At 39.1% G+C, this 22,730-nt stretch overlaps 1 protein-coding gene across 1 annotated transcript in view; it reads left to right on the top strand.

Moving 5' to 3' along the window:
• Positions 1-22,730, top strand: part of TSEN2 (tRNA splicing endonuclease subunit 2) — a 72,900-nt gene that overhangs the window by 16,713 nt on the left and 33,457 nt on the right. The window contains exons 2-5 of the mRNA XM_073592353.1: positions 8,703-8,898; positions 10,720-10,810; positions 13,551-13,587; positions 19,759-20,233. Coding sequence (XP_073448454.1) covers positions 8,713-8,898; positions 10,720-10,810; positions 13,551-13,587; positions 19,759-20,233 — 789 coding nt within the window. The 5' untranslated portion in view covers positions 8,703-8,712. The remainder of the gene's footprint in view (positions 1-8,702; positions 8,899-10,719; positions 10,811-13,550; positions 13,588-19,758; positions 20,234-22,730) is intronic.

Genomic DNA, 22,730 nt, shown 5'->3' with positions numbered 1-22,730 from the left:
ATTGAGACACTGGCCGACAGAAGCAGCCAACTGTGGCCGTTCCCTACCCCCAGCCTCTCTTTGTGCTGCCATTAGCTCCCGCGGCTGTCAATCAAAGTCAGTCAGCCAATCAGGGGAGAGAGGGGGTGGGACCGGGGCACCGTGTCTGAATAGACAAAGGGAGCTGTGACTCGGCTCCAGCGCCCCCATAGGAAGCTGCTGACTGTGGGAGCACTCGATAGGTAGGGGCCAGGAGCAGCAAAGAGGGACCCGAGAAGAGGATCAGGGCCGCTCTATGCAAAACCAACTGCACAGAGGAGGTTAGTATAACATGTTTAAAAAAAAAAAACAAGGAAAAAATTTGCGCTGAACTAAAAATAAGCAAGCGGCCAGCAAAGTTCGTTGATATCAAACACAAAGTCACATAAAAAATATATAATGTGGTGCTAAAAAACAGTCGAAAGAAATCTGAAGAGTAGGAGGAGTCAAATCACCAGATACAGTGTAGATGTAGAAAAGGCACTCGTCACCACGTGATAATGTAGTCCGCTTACCAGAAGGTAATAAGAATTAGGCATGAACGGATGATTCTCAATGGCATCCAGGAAATCCAGCCCTCTGGAACCCCTCGTCAGACAACAACCTCCGTGTAACTTCCTTCATATATATACAACTCCCAATAATCGCATCAAAGATGGGGCTTTCCAATATGTAGTCATCAAATACCCGGGAAGAGAAATGAAGGACCCATAGTGAAGCCCGTAATAATATATAAAACAACTTTATTGTAGTAACTTACAATTGAAGTTCAAGTCCGCATGCATCAGAGAAAGGACAATCGGCTGCAGCATTCAGCGTGCGGATGTCAACCTGCCTGACATGTTTCTTCCTAACGGATGTCTTCAGAGGCCTCTAAAGACATCCGTTAGGAAGAAACATTATTATTATGGGCTTCACTATGGGTCCTTCATTTCTCTTCCTGGGTATTTGATGACTACATATTGGAAAGCCCCATCTTTGAACGATTATTGGGAGTTGTGTATATATATGAAGGAAGTTACACGGAGGTTGTTGTCTGACGAGGGGTTCCAGAGGGCTGGATTTGCAGGATGCCATTGAGAATCATCCATTCATGCCTAATTCTTATTACCTTCTGGTAAGCAGACTACATTATCACGTGGTGACGAGTGCCTTTTCTACATCTACACTGTATCTGGTGATTTGACTCCTCCCACTCTTCAGATTTCTTTGGACTGTTTTTTTAGCGCCGCATTATATATTTTTTAGTATAACATGTTTGTAAAGGCTCATTAGAAAAAAATTAAACAATCACTTTAATTGAACAATCACTTTAATTGAACAAGCTGAAGTTAGAAGCTGATTGGCTACCATGCACAACTGCAACAGATTTTACACTCTCCAGTTTTAGTAAATCTCCCCCATGTCTTTATGGAGATGGGTTTTGTACATAGGGGCACATTCATGCAGGAACAGAAGGTAGCCTTCCCCACAAGGTTGGGAGTGGACAATTTTCTAATGTCTTTGTATGCTGTAGCATTAAAACAGCATCTTATACTGGAAACTCAATAATATGGAGGCTTGTTCACTTATGAACATAGAATAGTCATGGTGGTTAGGTATCCACAAACTGTTTTGCTATATAGTGTACGTTTCGCACTTATTTGTTGCTGTATTTTCGCACAACCTTTTTACTTTTTTCCTGAAAGGTGTCTTTTAGTGCGTTGTAATCCTGCATTCCTGCAGTCTTAGCATTACCCACTTTGTGAACTGCCCTGGACTGATGTTGTTTATATATAAAAAAAAAAAAAAAAAAAAAAAAAAAGCAACACCGTATTACAACTGGTTAAAGAGTTTGTAATACACTATACCAATAAAGTACAGAGTCATTTGTGTTATGCTTCCTGCATATGTTTGTAAGTGTCTGTAATGCAGTGTTTTCATTATGTATGGTGCCTAAAGAAATATTCATGGACAAATTTTGTTGGTACTTAACCAAGCAGAGAAAAAGGCAACATTTCCTCTGAAATTACATACAATTTTAAGTCAATTGAATGTATTAGGTAATATGGAACACTTTTTTTTTATTTTTTATTTATTTTTTTAAAGCAAATTGCTATAGCTGTCTAAGCTTTGAAGGGTACCATCTCCAGGCTCCATGTTTTAGATCTTTACAGAGAGGGGTGATAGGATTCAGATAAGGTCTCGTACAAAGCCACTTCAGAATAATCCAACTTATTGCTCTTAACCATTCTGGGGTGCATATCTCCCCCAGGCTACAGTTTCTAGACCACTGATGTAACTCAACATAAACATAAAAAGAACCAGGGCTAACAGAAACCCAAAAGGAGGGTACAGTACTACTTGGACCAGGCACCATATGTAGTACAAGGCTCAAATCTGATCAAGCCCTCCTCCATGTTTCACATTTGATAATGTATTATTTCCCTTAAAGGGGTTGTAAACCCTTGTGGTTTTTCACTTTAATGCATTCTATGCATTAAGGTGAAAAACGTTCCATCAGTCTACAGACCCCCCCCCCCCCGTTTTACTTACCTGAGCCCTGTCATTCTCTCCCCAGGGAAGAGCACACCAGCTATGGCTGGTGTCTTTTAGTCCAGAATGGATAGATTGATAGCAGCACGGCCATTGGCTCCCGCTGTTGTCAATCAAGTCCAATGACACGGGGCACAGTCCTGCTTTCTGTGTCAATAGACACAGAAGCAGGACACGGGAGTGCACTTGCACAGTGTCCCGAAGGAGTGCGCTTCTCAGATGGGGCACTTGAGAAAAGGAGGATCCACCAGCGCCTCTGAGGGACCCTAGACAAGGAGGATCGGGGCCACTCTGTGCCAAACCAACTGCACAGTGGAGGGAAGTATGACATGTTTGTTACTAAACTACAAAACATCTCCTCCCTATGTGATGGGAATGAGGGGAGGTATTTGTAGTCCAAATCAGAAGGGTAGCCGAGGGTGTGAACCCTGCTACTTCATAGATACAGAGTAGTAAGTGTGCTTCTGGCAGGTTCTCCAAGTAAAAATAAAGGGGAAAAAATGCTGAAAAAGCAAACAAATGAAGCCATCACATCGAAAGACTGCTAAGCATTTATATAGTTAACTGATAATAAGATGTGTGATATGATGTTCAAACAAGATTGATGACCATGCAATAAACAATTGGACATATACAAATGATTGCAATATATTATGGATTACTGACAAATTTGTCCAGTCCATTAAAAAAAATTCTTTATGCACAGATTTAGTTCACACAATGTTCATTGTATTTTATATTATATACTAAGGCATGCAGACCTACTGCAGTCAATACATGTTTCATTACTCCAAGATTTTGTTAAATGTAATGTAAAATAATTTGTTGTGTTGTTAAGCCATCTACCCATACTCCTGAAATAAATTTCCTTTTTTGGCAATTTTCTCTGTTTATTTGTTTTTAATAAAATTTGACAGGCTTGGTAAAGACTTGTACAAGTGTGTTTGGATGTTGCATATACTGTAATAGTAGTAGTAGTAAACTGCCAGAGAAAAAAATTGGGCCCCCCTGCAGGCTTAAGTCATAATGTGCTAGTATGCACTGCGTGCTAGCACATTATGACGGACTTACTTGGACAAAGAGCTCTCTAGTACAGCGCTGTCACGGCTCCCCAGCGCTTCCAGCTTCACCTGGTCTTCCTTTCAGGTTCGTGGACTCTGGCTGGAGCTGCGATGACGTCCCTTCACAGCGCGTGACGGAGAGGTCACCGGCTGGATGATTATCCTAAACAGTGCAAGTTTAGGAGATATTCATTGTACCTACAGGTAAATGTTATAAGCTTACCTGTGGGCACAAGTTAAAAAGTGGGCTTTCCTTCCACTTTAACATAAGATATTGTGTCTACATAACTTCTGTGTTTGGAAGGCTAATACAATTTTTTTGTGGCCTGATAATATCACAGGTAAAACACTTCATTTTCAACATAAACCACGCTCACTCATTGTTCTGTATCAGTGGCATTACAGCATTGTCAGTCAACCAAAAAGTGTGTTTTGACCACCATATTTCCCCTTTCTGCATCCCCCCCTTTTTTTTTTTTTTTTTTATGTGACTTTCGCTGAAAAAAAGCTATAGTGTGTTCATCATTATTAACATCCAATCTTGTGCTTTTTAAAACTTTTTTCCTTGCCCACGACTGAGTATTTAAAAGGAGCACAGGTGCTTCCATTACAGTAACACCATAAAAGTGCAAACGCATGTCAGCACTATTGAGATTCACAAGTTTTACATTTTAATGTAAGCAACCAAGTTTTATTAAGTAACTTTTGGCATGGGTAAGAATTGTGTATGGAAAAAATACTTTTATTTTTTTTACACTTTGGAATACTGCAATAGGAAGAAATTGGCATACTTCTCCCTAATAGTCCATGCCTCATCTGTATTTATGCAGAGGGCCAGGAAACATTCTCCAGGTCACGGACAAGAGCGTCCTTCAAATTGTATCCCTCACTTTGGTGCATAAAATTGTAGAGAGCAGAAGTGCTCTTGAGAATAGTGTTTCTGTTGCTTTGATCCATTTATATAGTGCCTCTAAATTTCTCCACTTAGTTGCTAATATCATGTGAAATGCTAATTGAAAATCTTCTTTTTTTTTTTTTTTTATATCCAGGCCTTTTTTGGGAAAAGGTTTCATTAGGGCTGTTGACAGGGCAAATGCCTCCCCGGCCATTATAAAGAAAGGGCTCACCGTTTTCTTTTCAAGGCCTAGCACTTGTTAAACCTTCTTTCAGTTTTCGTCTTTTCCATTTGAGAGTTTCAAAACATCTGGGAGACAGTGGAGCTTCCCTAGGCACCAACGTCCTAAAGCAAAAAAAAAAAATTAAATTTCTATTGACAATGACCATCAAGAAACTTTTGTAGTCATAGAGTTTGGGGGGGGGGGGGGGGTGCCGCATGTGAATGTGCTTGGTAAGGGAAATCTGTTGTCTGGCAATTTCTTTGCTGAATTTTAGCCACTGTAGCGTCTGTTTGCTCTGGCATTGCAGCACACTTTAATAGGCTCCATATAGTGTCATGCACAATGTTTTGAATAATGACTTGCCCAGAAAGTTATGGAAGACAAGGATTTACTAGTTGCCAAAAAAAGGAAAAAAAAAAATCCTCCTTTTCATTATCTGAAAGACAAAAACAAAACATTCCATAGCTCAACTCACCAACCAGTCTGTCAACTGACCAAATTAACCTGTCCAACAGTCTGCGTTAAAAATGGGTTTAGTTAGCACACATTTGCAAATGCATGCATAAGCTGCAAGGCCTCTTCACGGCACCCTGTGTATGCTTGCGGCCCTAACGCTACTGAATTTATAAGCGTTTCCACAATGGAAGCACATGCATTAAATGGATAGATGAGGTGCAGGTGGGCCTGCAGGCAGCCCAATCCTCCTTTCATTATCTCCATCACTTTGCTATATGTGCATGTTGCCAAGCAAGGCGTATCACTAAAATAAAAAGAAACATTGTTTCTTTTTGTATATTTCTGTTTCTTCATCTGCAGATCAAAGTGATGAACAAATGTTCCTCTGTTTAACCCCTTAATAACCCTTAATTTACTCTAATCGGCCTTAATTCACTCCCTATTCTCCTCTCCATTTAATTATTTTCCTGCTTTTTTTTTTTTCTTTTGTTCACGTCTATTTTATAAACAATTTAAACCTTTTTTTTTTTTTTTTTGCTTGCTTTTCTAGTGAATATATATATATATATATATATATATATATATATATATATATATATATATATATATATATATATATAATATATAATATATAAATTGCTGCACAGGAAATTTATTTCCATAAAAAATTACAAAGACATCGAACTGATACTAGATGCAGCTGGCTGCAACGTTTCGGGCTTTCACAGATAGCACCCTTTCTCACAATTGTATGTCTGCAACTGGTTACATACATCACATGATATATATACACATACGTTTATTAATTATACTTAATTAAGCTGGAATTAATTAACCCACATTTGGTAACAGGTTTTTTAACTAGTCATTTCTCCTCATTTTACGTGGTTGGAACAATCAATTGTCAACAGGTGCTGTTACTTCTTTGCCAAAAAAAAAGGGAAAAAAAGACGAAAAGGGAAAAAAAAAAATAAAGAACAAAGGAGAAAAAAGGAGGAAAAAAAGAAGAAAACAAGAAAAAAGGAAAAATAAAAAAGAGAAAAAGAACATGAGGAAAAAATGTGAAAAATTGAACCAATATAGATAATGACACAAAGATTTTTTCATAAAGAAAATATTCCTCCTAGAAACCCTTCCCTCTATGACATCTACAAAAACATAAAAATGTAACAATAAACCCGGAATATCATCTTTTCACAATAATATCTAAACGAATAAATACAAATCAAAGTCAGTATTTAACCCTTTAGGCTGTACTGTATTTAAACGGTTAATCCAATAAACGTCACTTTTTCAAAGTAAGTTCTCTATCACCCCCTCGTCTATTCATGGGTATACCATCGATGACCATGTATCTTAACTGAGATACTGTGTGTTTCTGTAATGTAAAATGTCTGGATAATGGAAGTTTATCCAGTTTGTCGCGAATCGTTTACTTGTGCCTTGCAATTCTGTCTTTTACCTTCTGGGTTGTTTCTCCCACATAAAGTAAACCACAAGGGCATTTAATAATGTATATAACATAAGATGACTGACATGTAAAATAATCCTTAATGTCAATGTTGTAACCTTTATGTGGGTGGCAAAAACTTTTCCCTTTTATTATACTGGTACATGATAGACAAGGATAGGATCCATGGTTCAGGGGACCTAGGAATGTAGTGCGAGGAATAGGTGTGCTATATTGGTCTGAGCTGACCAGTCTATCATGCAGCGTTCTACCCCTGGGATATGATGGTGGGGGGGGTGGTAAAACTCGGGGATGGTCGGATAATTTTTATTCAATATTGACCAATGTTTTCTAATTATATTATTGATCTTATTAGAGAATGGATGGAATTGCGAGATGAAAGGCAGTCTATGGGTTATATTTTTTTCTATATTCTGATCCAAATGGATACGTTCCTGCTGAACTATATCACTTGGATATCCTCTTTGGTATAGTCTGTCTTCCATCTCACTCAATCGTCTCTCTCTTATATCCATCTGATTTACAATCCTAGATATACGTTTCAGCTGGCTTCTCGGTATAGATTTAAATACCTCCGGAGGGTGAAAGCTGGAATAATGTAGTAACTGATTTCGGTCTGTAGGCTTTCTATACAGGTCAACCATTATACGGTTGTCCTGTATACTCAGCAGAGTGTCTAGAAAAGGAACCGTTGTATCTGAAGAATAGACGAGGGGGTGATAGAGAACTTACTTTGAGAAAACGTGAAGTTTATTGGATTAACCGTTTAAATATGGTACAGCCTAAAGGGTTAAATACTGACTTTGATTTGTATTTATTCGTTTAGATATTATTGTGAAAATTTTACCAATTTAAACTAAAAACAATATTTTTAAATAAAATTAGTATTTTTCATTACTTGTAAGCTGCATATAAGCCATTGGGGGTATCTTGCTTTTATATATACGTTATTGGGCAGGCAGCACCTTGTTTATAACCAGGAGAGGTGGGGTCCACATTTTCTGTTTATAGCATTGTTTTATATTGGCCCTTGCCACTAGGAAAGTGGCAAGCCCGTTATCAGACTTATTAACCCTTTTTTTTTTTTTTGCCTTGTCTACCTGTTGAAGTATTTGATTGCTTCTTGTCCTGATAGGAAGTGGAAGAAAATCTCACAATAGCAACTCAGATATTAATAGAACCTAACTGATGCCTTTTCTTTTCTCTATCCCAAATGAAAAAATGTTGGCTAACACTAATTATAAAAGTAAACAAATACATGGATAATAATGTATTGCACTGCTGCCTGGGAATGTTCTTCTGGATGCATAAGCCAGGGTCTAAGGCTCTTCAGCAAGGCATCAAAGATTGACCATCCCATGTTGACATCAAAAAACTTTAGTGAGTAAGTGCATAACTCATGGTACAGGGTGTGCCCTCTGGAAAATCCCAGGACCAACACAATACTCTTCTCTCCTTTTGCTGGGACGTTTGATCCATAATCCTCTTCAGCTGGACCAAGCCAAGCATTCTAGTGTTAAACTTGTTTTAAAAAAAAGACAGTTGGGTTTATAAGCAAAAAAAAAAAAAAATTTATATATATATATAAACACCACAAGTATTACCAAAAATCACATACCATAAATTAACACCTTAAATCAGATCAATTCCTCTACATTACTTTACGAGCCTTTTAAACATTTTTTGACATGTCTTAAGTCAGAAATGTGTGTTAAGGAGTAATCCGAATTTACTTTTAAAATTGAATTTACATTATATAAGATTTACAGCAGCTTTGGCCATGGTGGGAATTCCCGTCCAAGGGAGGTGTTTTCTTTTCTGTTAGATTCACATTTTCAGCCTGATTCTGGAAGGCAGAGCATATAGGGGCATCGTATGCAAATCTGATTTCAACAACTAAAGTCAGATCTGTGAATGTTAGTTGCTCCTCTCTGTTCATCACCATTTGCATGATATTATTGCTGTTTTTATTATAACTATTGCTCTGATATATACTTCATATAATATACACATCTCTTTGTGGTCTTCTCTCCTTGTTATCAGCAAGAAGACGATGTCCCAGGCAATATTTCATGCTCCAAGGCGAAAGAGAAAAGTCTATGAATCCTATGAGTCTCCTTTCCCCCTCCCTTTATCTCATGATAGTTATGCAAAGGATTTCAGGATATGCCAGGCTGAGATTATTAATAATTTCATCATTGTGAGAAACCTGGAGGATATACTGCTGCTATATGGAAAGGTGATTATAATTGTCCACTTTACTTACTATCATTGAGGTACTTGGATAAATTGGAGAATGTTTCCCTGATCCAGCCTTTCATGGTTGCATCTTGAAAAGTTGAGATGTGTATAGGCTCTTTCAAAACCCTGGCTTACTTTCCCCAGGTAAGCCAGCTATGGGTAGAATTGGTCACTTTGGATGGCTATCCCTGATTGAATGGGGTTTTTCCTTTTGAGACAATCAAATGCCCACCTTCTTCAAAGGCACAAACATGCAAGCTCATGAAGAAAGATCATTTGGAGGTTGGGTTAGGCATGTACAACCAGCTGATGTCTAATGACTAGAGCCCGACTTCCGACTTTATAAACAACACTTTTCATAACATATTCTAGTGCTTTTTTTTCCAGTTTTTCTAAAAGGCCTTCACAAGAGACTGTTAAATTCAATAATTCTATTCATATAGCATATAATATAACCACTATGAATAGCTCTCACAGCGGTCACATAAGGAGCTGGTAGAGTAGGGCGGCCAGAAGCCATGACCAAGAGCTGTCGAAGACAACTCAGTCAGTATGTTGGGAACATTGTGGTTACAAATGTGCGGTGGCTGGGTGTATAAGGCCCACGCTATCCGCCACCACATATATGTGTTATGCAGTCAGTAAGAGGTTAAAGTGCAAGAGGGTAGCAACAAGTTAAAGCATAAAGTTTGCCAAATCAAAAAATGACATTATGAGCCATCAAGCAGGATCTTTTTAAGTAAGGGCACATAGAACTCTTCTTTTTATAAAGAAGCATGGTGACATGGAGAATGGGTGGTGAGCTTTATGAAATGGGTGTTTTGAGTCAGATACCCTGATTTACTAAAAGGAGTAGAGCATGTTCACTTTCAAAATGAATTGTAACTTATCTAAGTGAAACATAGCCAAAATTTACTTTGCAAAGGATGCCCTAATATGTGTAAGGAAAATAGAAAAAATGTCCAACAAATAATCCTGTTTTTAATTTTCCTTGCACATAATTGGGTATTCTTTGCAACGTGAATGTGCACCCTATTCTATAAGTGAAAATCTACTTTGAAAAAGACCATGTATTACTTTAGTAAATCAGCTCAACTAAATAAATTTAGCTCTATGTGTTTAAGCCACATAATGCCTTCTGCAGAGTATACCAAAGTCAGAGGCAAGGAGCAGTCCAATACATAGGGGAATGCTGGTTACTGCACAAGAAGAGAAGCAGGTAAGTAAAATTGCATTTTCCCAACCCCCTAGCATTTAAACAAGCATTTAAAGAGGAGCTGCAGTCTGCTCACATAATTTGTAATAAAAACATATTTGCCATTCTGAAGCTTCTCTCCAACCACTTTGCATATTATTTTATATATACTGTGATTCTGTACTTGCCAAATATACTGCAGAAATCTCCCTCCACTGAGTCTGGCTTCTGCCATTTTAACTGTGGGCAGCTGAAGCTGCTGCCTGTTCACTTCCTGGATTTACACAGACACACAGAGGCACACCTCCAGCTCTGCAAGAGTGAGAGAGCTGTGCATGATGTCGTAAGCCTAGGCTTTTTACCAGACAAGAAACAGGAAGTGGGCTGTATAAAGTATTTACTGGCAGAAAAAAAATGTTTTATTATCCAAAGTTAAAACAGCAAGGGCACAAGATTTAATAAATGGAAAGTTGAAAAAAATGACTGAAGGTCCGCTTTAACCCTTGTAGTGAGAGGGCAGCCCACTGCAAGGTAGGATTTTTTTACTTTCCCCATTTTGTCACAGACATATTTAAAATTGAGCCTGTATTCCATGTACCTTTTTTTTTTTTCTTTTATTCACAGGGATATTTTGGGAAGGGGATTTTGTCGAGAAGTAGACCTGAATATAACATTGAGCAGGGTGAGCTGAGGGTCCGGTGGAAAGGACATAATCGTAAGTATAATCAGTAATGTACATAACATATTCTACTTTGTGGGTAGGTTTCTTAAATGTACTATAATATATTGTGCTATCTTTTTAAAAACCTGAAATGTGTCCAATCAGAAATTGTAGAAATTGCCCGGTACACACAATGAGATTGTTGGACGAATGATCGTATGTTTTTTTTTTTTTTGTTTGTTTTTTTTTTTTTCATGCAAATTTCAAATCGAACCTGAAGAGTTTACTAAAGTCACGAAAATCTTCGTACGATGGAATAAAAATTCCAAAGTGATGTAATGTGTTGTAGTGTATTAATATTGCATTTTCGAATGACAGATGTGCTGATTATCGTACGAAAAAACATTTGTGCATGTCCGATCGGATAATATTGGATGGACTGTCATGATCAGCTCTCGAAAGCTGTGTACTAACGATCAGATTAACATGTGATTGCTCTGAAAATCGGTATTTTTTGTATGATTTTCTGATCGTGTGTACAGGGCTTAAGACTCCGGCCAGTATGTAAATCACAGAAAGAGCTATAAAACTCAGCAAAAAGCAATTTAAAGATGCATACAGTATGCATCTTGGTCTCCTAAACCATTGGAAAAACTAAAAGATTAAATTTACTATACCAAGCTAGAAATCTTATTAATTGATTTAGAAACCTTGTTAAAGCTGAACTCCAGGTCGGATTTTTATTTCATACTTATTATGGTCTCGCTTGGGTCAATGTAAATATGCATATCTAATACTTGAAGGGCCACTGGGGAAACTGACAATCAATGTAGTAGTTGGTGATACTACAATGATAGCCCTTTCCTTCTGCACACCTGATCACAAGAGGTCACTCGCCGGCACTGCTGTCATTCACAGAACACTTTTTTTTTTTTTAATTTTATCTCTGTCTGCATGGCATATTCTGAATGAGGTAGAGATTGTGACATTACTGCCCCTCTCCACCTTGCCCAATCAGAGAGAACACCTTGTAGTCATTGGAAAAAATACCAGGTGTGCTGTAAATGGCGACAGTGCCGAGCGAGCGAATCCATGTGGTCAGTGTGCAGCGTAGAAGCTGCTCAGAAACAGGACCCAGGAGGTCACAAAGTGATTGTCGGCTTCCCCAGTGGCCCTTCAGGTATGAGATATGCAGGCTTACATTACTCCAAGCAGGACCCATGTAAGTATGCAATAAAGGTCACATCTGGAGTTCAGCTTCAAATTTATGTCTTGTGTACCAGGTATCACAAATATCTCTCTAATTCGATAAACCAGTTAAAAAAGCAACGGTGATGTGCAAAAAATTAACTGGTTGCAAGTTATTTCTGTTTAAGGAAGCAGATTACTAAAAATTAATTCTAATTGGTTGGTATGGAATAGCCACTTCACCTCTGGAAGGTTTTGCACCTTCATGCCAGGACATTTTTTGCTATTTAGCGCACAACTACTTTAACTGGTAATGGAACAATTAACCTAACTCTGTGTCCCATGATGTAGAAAAAGAAAATAGGATTTTTTTTGTCATATTTGTAAAATCCTTTTCTTTGAGTACATCATGGGACACAGAGATCCCTCCTCTCTTTTTTGAGGATTCAGTACCTCCTGTATGGGAGGGGTTATATAGGGGATCACTTCCTGTCTAAGACTTTGTTTACCAGTGTCCATTCACCTAGAGGTGGCGTATAACCCAGTAGGTAATGAATATTAGCTTAACTCTGTGTCCCATGATGTACTCAAAGAAAAGGATTTTACAGGTAAGTATGACAAAAAAAATCCTATTTTTGGCGGCACTTTTTGATCACCACTGGGTTTTTTATTATTTATTATATAAACGAAAAAAGACCAAAAAGAAAAAAGCAATATTTTTTTACTTTCTACTATAAAACTTATCCAATAGAAAAAAAATGTAGAAAATCGAATTGCTTCATTTAGGCTAAAATGTATTCTGCTACATCTCTTTGGTAAAAAAAAATCCCAACAAGTGTATATTAACTGGTTTGTGTGAAAGTTGTAGCGTCTACAAACTGGTATGTACAGTATACTGTAATTTTTCGTTATTTTATTATACTAGTAATGGCAGTGATCAGCTACTTATTGAGGGACTGTGATAGTGTGGCGGAAAATATGACACTAGCGGACACTGGGTGGGAACTGAATAACTGACACTGACCTCAGCAGCGACACTAATATAGTGATCAATGCTAATAATATACACTGTCACTGTACTAATGACACTGGCTGGGAGGGGGTTAACATCTAGGAGTAATGAAAGGGTTAACTGTGTGTCTAACTAGTGTGATGTGCGTAATATGTGCTGCTTTTACTAATAGATGGAGCTGATTTTTTCTCCCTGCAATGCAAGGAGAAAAAAAAACAGCCCCATTGCTGCTCCCTGTAGAGAGCCCTATTTTGTTAGTAAACACAGTGCTCTGTGCTGTGATTCGTTAAGCCAATCAGCAAGTCCCCTCCATAAATTGTTGGCTGGGACCTTCTGACTGGCTTGAGCTGTACCGAAGGACAGCACACATGTACGTGATCCGACGCAGAGCGGCTGCTCCACTGCAGTGTAAGTGTATGCACATGGAGCTGTCCACTAGTGGATATTCTGTATTCTGCATCGGTTGGGAAAAAAAAACATTTTGGGTGAGCATGCTCTAAGATTGTGCTGTTTTTTAGTTGTATTCAAGTTTTATGCAATGTATTATATTACTAAATCTAGGACTAATACTAAATAACTTTAATTATTTTACAGCTTCTAAAATGAAACTACCGATTATTTCATCCAAAAAGTAAGTATTATTAGTTATCTTATAACTTCGAGGCTTGCATCATCTCTTCAATGTAAAAAATGTACATTTTTGTATAAAGGTTAATTTTGAAAGCAATAATTACATAACATCACACCTGCCCAAGTAAAATCCATTCGAAAATACGGCTGCCTGGTGATGTCATCACCCTTGCCATCACCCTTGCCATAGTACGATTCAACCCTACTCTAAGGCCTCTTTCAGACGAACGATCCGTTCAGGTCCGCCTGTCAGTTTTTTAGGCGGACCTGAACGGACCCTTCATAGACATCTATGGAGCGTCGGATGTCACCGGTGACATGTCCGCTGACATCCGACCCTCTCCGATCCGAAAAAGTGTAACGGAGGAAAAACCTACTTTTCCATCCGTTATCGGGTGACGACGGACTCTACGGTCCGTCGTCATCCGATCCCCCCATAGGGGGGAGCGGCACTGTGACAGGTCCGTCGCTGCACAGTTTGCAGCGATGGACCTGTCATCTGCCTGTTCAGCGGGGATCCACAGAGTGATCCCCGCTGAGCAAGCGGATGTTCCCCGGGTGGATCATCTCGGATCCGTCCTGTGTGAAGGAGCCCTAAAGCTCTTTTATGTGCAGCCCCAAAACTATTAAGACACTACTGAACGATTTATAATAAATTACTCTGGGACCATCACTGTCCTCTGAGATCCATAATTATGAGCCGTTGCTTTATTGTATTTGGAACAATCTTAAATCAGAATTTCCTCAAATTCACTTGATATCAGCCTCTCGGATTCTCTTGTACAGCAAAGCTTAGACTGGGAGAGCTCATTGGTCTAGTACTTCTCCTTTCACTGTCCACATGTGTTACATATGAGCAGCAAAAAAAAACCCAAAAAAAATCAGGCTGTGCACTGTGGCAGAGCTGGGTTAATCTCAGAACCGAATGAACAGAAACACAAATCCTTTGATAGCTAAAATAGCTCCCATACAGTGAGGGAAAAAAGTATTTAATCCCCTGCTGATTTTGTACGTTTGCCCACTGACAAAGAAATGATTAGTCTATAATTTTATTGGTAGGTTTATTTTAACAGTGAGAGACAGAATAACAACACAAATATCCAGAAAAACGCATTTCAAAAAAGTTATAAATTGATTTGCATTTTAATGAGTGAAATAAGTATTTGATCTCCTATCAATCAGCAAGATTTCTAGCTCCCAGGTGTCTTCTGTACAGGTAATGAGCTGAGATTAGGAGCATTCTCTGAAAGGGAGTGCTCCTAATCTTAGCTTGTTACCTGTATAAAATACACCTGTCCACAGAAGCAATCAATCAGATTCCAATCTCCACAATGTCAAAGAGCTGCCCAAGGATGTCAGGGAAAAGATTGTAGACCTACACAAGTCTGGAATGGGCTACAAGACCATCGCCAAGCAGCTTTGCGAGAGGGTGACAACAGTTGGTGCGATGTATTCGCAAATGGAAGAAACACAAGATAACTGTCAATCTCCCTTGGTCTGGGGCTCCATGCATGATCTCACCTCATGGAGTTTCCATGATCATGAGAACTGTGAGGAATCAGCCCAGAACTATATGAGAGAATCTTGTCAATGCTCTCAAGGCAACTGGGACCATAGTCGCCAAGAAAACAATTAGTATTACGCTAGCCGTGAAGAACTGAAATCCTGCAGCGCCCGCAAGGTCCCCCTGCTCAAGAAAGCACATGTACAGGCCCGTCTGAAGTTTGCTAATGAACATCTGAATGATTCAGAGGAGAACTGAGTGAAAGTGTTGTGGTCAGATGAGACTATAATCAAGCTCTTTGGCATCGCCTCAACTCGCCGTGTTTGTAGGAGCAGTGCTGCCTATGACCCCAAGATGACCATCCCCACCGTCAAACACGGAGGTGGAAACATTATGCTTTGGGGGTGTTTTTCTGCTAAGGGGACAGGACAACTTCACTGCATTAAAGGGACAATGGACGGGGCCATGTACCGTCATATCTCGGGTGAGAACCTCCTTCCCTCAGCCAGGGCATTGAAAATGGGTCGTGGATGGGAATTCCAGCATTACCCAAAACACACAGCAAAGGTAACAAAGGAGTGGCTCAAGAAGAAGCACATTAAGGTCCTGGAGTGTCCTAGCCAGTCTCCAGACCTTAATCCCATAGAAAATATGTGGAGGGAGCTGAAGGTTCAAGTTACCAAACGTCAGCCTCAAAACCTTAATGACTTGTAGAGGATCTGCAAAGAGGAGTGGGACAAAATTCCTCCTGAGATGTGTGCAAACCTGGTGGCAAACTACAAGAAACATCTGACCTCCTGCCATTGCCAACAAGGGTTTTGCCACCAAGTACTAAGTCATACGAGGATAATTTCTTAACCATGGACAAAACACCAAAAATAGCTCCACATCCCTGAGATAAAGAAGTATTGAAGTATTTATGGTATTTTTAAGATGCATATACTAGTAAGTAGATCCAAAGAGATACATTTAAAAAACTCTTTATTTTAACATTGGTTAAAAAAATATTTAAAAACTGTTTTACAGCAAGTACATGTAGTACAGTCCTTGAAGATACAGCAAGATTGATGTGATTCCCAAAATGTTTCACCCTCAAACTGGGCTTCCTCAGGGGCTGCTGTCCACTTAGAAACAAAGGCTTCTAATAGAAAAATATATATACACTAGTATCAATATAAAGCATTTTAGCAAAACAAAAACAATAAAATCAATAAAGTATACAGATAATTAGACAAATAAACATACATGTGCATATTCAGCTCAGAGCTATCCCTACTCACCCCAGGATCTAAGATGGATATATCAAACTGCAATCAATGGAGATTCAGGGACTCTACAAATGCCACAGCAAGCCAAGGACTGCAGGTGACCATAGGAGGCATTTAAGGACCAACTAAATGAATAGAAAAAAATATTGGAAACCAGAATATCTAACAAAAAAAAAAATTTGAACAAATCTCCAAAAAAGGGGACTTACAAAATATAGTTTGCAGAAACACGAAACAACCAGGGACACAGAATTTCCAAAGCAGGATATATGGAGCTAAACAGTCAGAATAGAAAAACACTTAATTTGTATATTCTGGTAAAATAAACCAACATCCAAACATTTAAAGCAGATGCTTTATACTGAAACAAATAAATCCCCAAACAAGAGATAGCATTGAAAGAGTACTGTATCATTAACGTGCAATATTTGAAGAATCTTTGTTTAAAAAGCTAGTGCCTGAAGTCCTGCAGTGTGTGAGCGTGTCCCTGTGGTTCCGGCAGTAATGGCAGACACAAGCAGCTTTAAATACCCCCACCCCCCCATCCGACCAGCAACCAGCGTGTCTGGCTCATATGTAAAAGACATTATTGACCTCTTGAAGATCATTGAGGTATTCACATCCCTAAATATGCTTGGTTTGTAGCCATTGACGTTGAGAGTTTGCATAATACAATCCCACATGAGTTGGGACTTCGTGTTACAGCAGAACATCTACATGAACGTGGCCATTCTGCTTACAAATACAATGAATTTTATATGGGACCTTCTTAGGTTTATCCTTACGATGAGTGTGTTTGTTTGGTCTCTCCCACTACCTCCAGGTGCACGGGGTTGCGATGGGGACACAATGTATCGTATGCCAACCAGTACCTGGGGGGGGGGGGGGGGCGATGGGAGAGGGATTTATAAGATATCGGCAAATACCTGGAATATATAATCGCCTTCCACCGATATATTGATGGTATGGTCGGTTACTTACCAGGAGTTAATTGAATTCATGAACATCATAGGTTCAAACAACTATAATCTAAAATTTACAATGTCTTGTGACCAACAATCTATCACATTTCTTGATGTTACAATTTTTGTCTAATCAAACGGGTCCCTGGGCATTTCCCTGTTCAGAAAGCCGTCTGCCAGCAACACTATTTTGCTTCTCCGTCCATAACCTGTCACTATCTCAGGTCCTTCCCTTTTAGTTCCTTAGCCCTGTTTCTTATGCGCTAAGCCGCTGTTATGTCCGGGGTGAAAGTTTCCCCTCCAGCCACTAGAGGGAGTCCATCCTGCCTTCCCGCAGCTTGAACTTTGGGACCCAGCAGCGGCTTAGAGGACAAGGGAAATAACGTGAGTGGCACGTGTGGTCTTTTTGTTTGTAGCCGGCTGCGCTGGTTTATGGGGGGTAATAAAGGATGCTTGTTTCGGCCATTACAACTGTCGGAACCACAGGGACAAGCTCTCACACCACAGGACTTCAGGTACTAGCCTTTTTTAAATCAGATTCTTTTTATTGATTTTTAAAACATAAGAAGAGAAAAAACTCTTCCTTAAAACAAAAACAAAAACATACATCAAATTACGTTGCCAAGGACATATTATTATCCAAATATACAGTCAATCAGCTTATGTTTCCTGCAATATTATGGTGTATATATAGGCTTACAATCAATCTATGAAAACAAATCTTTACATATCTATACCAATTTCAGCTTTACCTCATATTTTCTATAATTAGTAAGTGTGTCCTTTTAGTACTTTGTACCCCTACTCCGCTCCCGGTCCTTCAACGGACAATCGGTCGGTGTAGAGGTACCTCTCCCCCCTAAAAACAATGGGGGGGGGGGAATAGTGTCTGCTTTCTTCTTTTAACTAATATATAATTAAAACCTTATAACTCGTCACCGCAGAGTAAGACAACTTCTCATCAAAATTATTGACAGTTTGATCTATATTCTGAGTCCCTATGACATCATAGCATCCTGTATCCATTCAATGTAGACAGCCTCCCTCCTCAAACAAGTGGGGTAGGCGTCTGCGTTCTGCCACCTAGTATTTTATTTTGGACCAATTGGAAGGGGGCTAAACCAGGTACCTCCAACCAAGGATCCCATATACGTTCAAATTTTGCTGGGCTACCCCTGTGTTGGTATGTCAGCTTTTCCCTCAATAGAGTTTCATTTATGGTATTCACCCATTCTGCGTGTGTCGGTGGTGTCACCGAAAGCCATTTCTTAGCTATAAGTTTTCTAGCAATAAACAACATTCTGGTGATTGCTATATACGTATGTGGTGTATATAGTTCTTCGTCCAACCATAGGTACTAGCCTTTTAAACAAAGATTCTTCATATATTGCACGTTAATGATACAGTACTCTTTCACTGCTGCATCTCTTGTTTGGGGATTACTTTGTTTCAGTATGAAGCATCTGCTTTAAATGTTTGGATGTTGGTTTATTTTATCAGCATATACAAATTAAGTGTTTTTCTATTCTGACTGTTTAGCTCCTTATATGAGTATCCTGCTTTGGAAATTCTGCATCCCTGGGTGTTTTGCGTTTCTGCAAACTATATTTTGTAAGTCTTCTTTTTTGGAGATGTTTGTTCACATTTTCTTTTTGTTATTTTGCTTTCCAGTATTATGGTCACCTGCAGTCATTGGCTTGGTGTGGCTTTTGTAGAGTCCCCAAATCTCCATTGATTGCAGTTTAATATATCTATCTTAGATCCTGGGGTGAGTAGGGATAGCTCTAAGCTGAATATGCACATGTATGTTTATTTGTTTAATTATCTGTATACTTTATTGATTTTTTTTTTTTTTTTTGTTAAAATGCTTTATATTGATACTAGTGTATATATCTTTTCCTATTAGAAGGTTTTTGTTTCTACGTGGACAGCATCCTCTGAGGAAGCCCAGTTTAAGGGTGAAACATGGTGGGAACCACATCAATTTTGCTATATCCATAAGGACTGTACTACATGTGTTTGCTGTAAAACTGTTTTTAAACATTTTTTTATTTTTGTTAAAATAAAGTGTTTTCCTTTAAATGTATCTCTTTGGATCTACTTACTAGTATATGTTCCTTATAAATCCCATAAATACTTCAATACTTTAAGTACTAAGTCATGTTTTGCGAAGGGGTCAAATACTTATTTCATTAAAATGCAAATCAATTTATAACTTTTTTTGAAATGCGCTTTTCTGGATTTTTTTGTTTTTATTCTGCCTCTCACTGTTAAAATAAACCTACCATTAAAATTATAGACTTATCGTTTGTCAGTGGGTAAACATACAAAATCAGCAGGGGATCAAATACTTTTTTTCCCTCACTGCCTATGCATTTTATCTGTGCAGTTAGTGGTTTGCCTGGAATTCATCTTTACCAATCATAAACTAATTATAGATACCAGCGTCACGTGGAGTGGGCTAGAAGTCTCTTGGAAGGGCAAGGAATGGACAGGAGTTCTGCTGATAGGATTCTTGAAGATTATTGCTCTCCGCTTGATTTGCCAGAGGATAAAGATGAAACTGTGGATTCTGTGGACCTTAAAGCTCAAGAAGAACTTAATACTGCAGATGAAAGAAATGAGGTTTTGGAAGGTAACCCCCTTTTTGATCCATTATCAAAGTATAGCTCACAGGAGCTGGAAGCGGAGGAACCGTATATTGTACCAGATAAAGAAGTTCTGGAGAAGATGCATTGTCATAGGCATGACGACTTGATCGTACATTGCGGCTGTAGGCCAGCCAAACGGACTGTTCAAGATTATGCTTCTGAGAAAAGTGTAATCGATGGGCAACAGCATGCATATGTCTTGGTGGAAGAGGAACAAGACACTGCTGGTCTAAAGGATGAAGATGTGCAGGAGTACAAAAATGTAAGTTTTCCTTGCACTAAACCTGGCTACAAACCCTGAGCAAGTGTTACATAGTAGTATGTATTATATAATTAGAGCAATGGTTGTAATAGTCATTATATTCAATAATCAAGTGATAAAATTTCCCTTATGCTGAAAACCAAACAACTTTGTGTCTACCTGCCAAGGGAATTTCAATAAAGCACAACTAGAGTTTTTATATAGTTGGTAAGGTTGAATAAAGACACCGGACATTAGGGCTGTTGAAAATAATCGCAGAATTGATGCATCACGATTCAGCCTCAAACGATTCTGCATTGATGCAGAGAATGGAGAATGGCTGCATCGATTGCACGGATGACGTCATCTTGGCGCCCCCTGCCTCTCCTGTGTTAGCCCTGCCAGCGTACCCTTCTCTTCTGGTTGTAGCCCTTAAATGGGGGAGGAAATTGGCCAGAGGTTTTGTGACCGGCCATGAAAGATCGGAGATAATAAGATATTTACAGGCATCGGTTTACATTAACCCTTACACAGGGTAGGATGCATCCATGAAACAGAGGAACTGGCAGTGATTTTTTTTTTACTTTAGCGTACGCTGGCAGGGCTGTCCCAGGAGACTGGGGGTCTCCTGGGAGCACAGGGGGACTGTGGAATGTAAACGGGGGGCTGTGTAATGTAAAGGGGGATTGTGTCATGTAAATGGGGTCTGTGGAATGTAAAGGGTGGCTGTGTAATGTAAAGGGGGCTGTGCCATTTTTAGTATTTACTGTTCTAAATAAATACTGTTGTCTGCTGTGTTCCGACTTTGTTACTTGCAGGGAGTGCCCTTTTTTTTTTTAAGAGCAGATAAAATAAAAAATGGAGTTCTTCTGACTGCTTTAACTTTTTGATGAAAACCATGGGCATTAATTGTGATGCATCGCAAAATCGAAACTTTGACTGGATAATCCTAATCGAATCGTGAGACCAATAAAGATGTGCACCTCTACTGGACATCCATGTCTCATTTTTTCAATATCGCTGTACGTTATATTTGCTAAGAAACACATCTAAAAGTTATTTGAATTTATCTACACTATTCACTGACACCACCAACTGTGGCAGGGAGTTCCACATCCTTACTGCTCTAAAGGAAAGAACTGTTTATGCTGAAAAAAGCCAGACAGGCTGTTGTAAACACTGGCTGAATGTCGTCCGGTTTCTGTTGATATGTGTACCAAGCTTAAAGTGTTTGTTAAGGTAAAAAAAATTTCTATAGTTCCCCCTGTTATATAACAGTAAGCTCTGCAGTGCATGTAATTTCTAAAAATATGCTGTATAACAGCTTACTTCAGAGCGCCGCTCAGCTGACTGCCCGCTGGTCTCCTGTCTCCATGTGATAGCTGCAGGAGGAGGTACTGGGAAATCCCTGCTGACATCAGCCGAGGAGAGAGGAGGAGATTGGTGGGCAGTCACATAAGCGCCGAGCAACGCTCTGAAGTAAGCTATTATCCCGCTTTTTTTTTTTTTTTAGAAATGACATACACTGGGGAGCTTACTATTCTATATCAGAGGGAACTATAGAAAATACAAACTTTTTTTTTTAGAGCAGGAGTTAAGGATCGGGGAGCCAGGGGCGGATCCAGAGTCTAGTCTCGGGAGGGGCACTGCCAGAAAATATATTTTTTTGGGGTACATCTATCGGGGAAATGGCTGGTGTTGGCGCTTCAATTATCACGGCACCATGGTTGTTATGGTGTCAGGATGATTGAAGCGCATTATTACTATTATTACATTGTTATAAAAAATTAAATAGTTTAACTCGCCATAATGCAGAATCAGTGGGAGCCCCGAGTGTGTCACTTGCCACGTCACCTTATGCAGATTGTCACTTGCCACGTCGCCTGCCACATGTTGCGGATTGTCACTTGCCACGTCGCCTGCCACATGTTGCGGATTGTCACTTGCCACGTCGCCTGTCACCAGATGCAGGTTGTCACTTGCCACGTCACCTGCCACATGTTGCGGATTAGAAGCATCAAAGGACTAAAAAATTTGACTTTTAAGGCACAACTATAATGGACTACAAAAGATATGTAAAAAAGTTGGATTTTATTGATAACATACAAAGAACATAGGGAGTGGACATGGACATTTAAAAAAACAAATCAGATATAGGCATACAACACATGTAGTAACACCATTGAGGATCCTATCCTGCAGTCTCCTAAATATTTCTATATACTCTTAACAATACATTCAATTCCAGATGAAAAAAAAGGGTAGACTTCCCCTAAGGAGTTTAAGATTGAGGGAGCACTGCAGGTCTGGTATTCCAAAGTGGTGTATTCTCCAATTGCTCTACATGTTTCACGTTGACAAAGAACGCTTCTTCAGGAGCTAGAGTTTCTATTAAAAAATACATACAAAGAAAAACATATATCAAAGTCACAAAAAAAATTTTGGAGGTTGTTCTCAGTAAGTATACTGTAGGAAAAGTGCAAGTAACCACTTTATTAGAGAAGATAGAGAAATCCAA

The sequence above is a fragment of the Aquarana catesbeiana genome, linkage group LG07 (genome assembly GCF_042186555.1).
Source record: "Aquarana catesbeiana isolate 2022-GZ linkage group LG07, ASM4218655v1, whole genome shotgun sequence".
Taxonomy (NCBI): domain Eukaryota; kingdom Metazoa; phylum Chordata; class Amphibia; order Anura; family Ranidae; genus Aquarana; species Aquarana catesbeiana.
The sequence above is the reverse complement of the archived record's forward strand: the minus strand, read 5'-3'. Positions and strand labels throughout refer to the sequence as shown.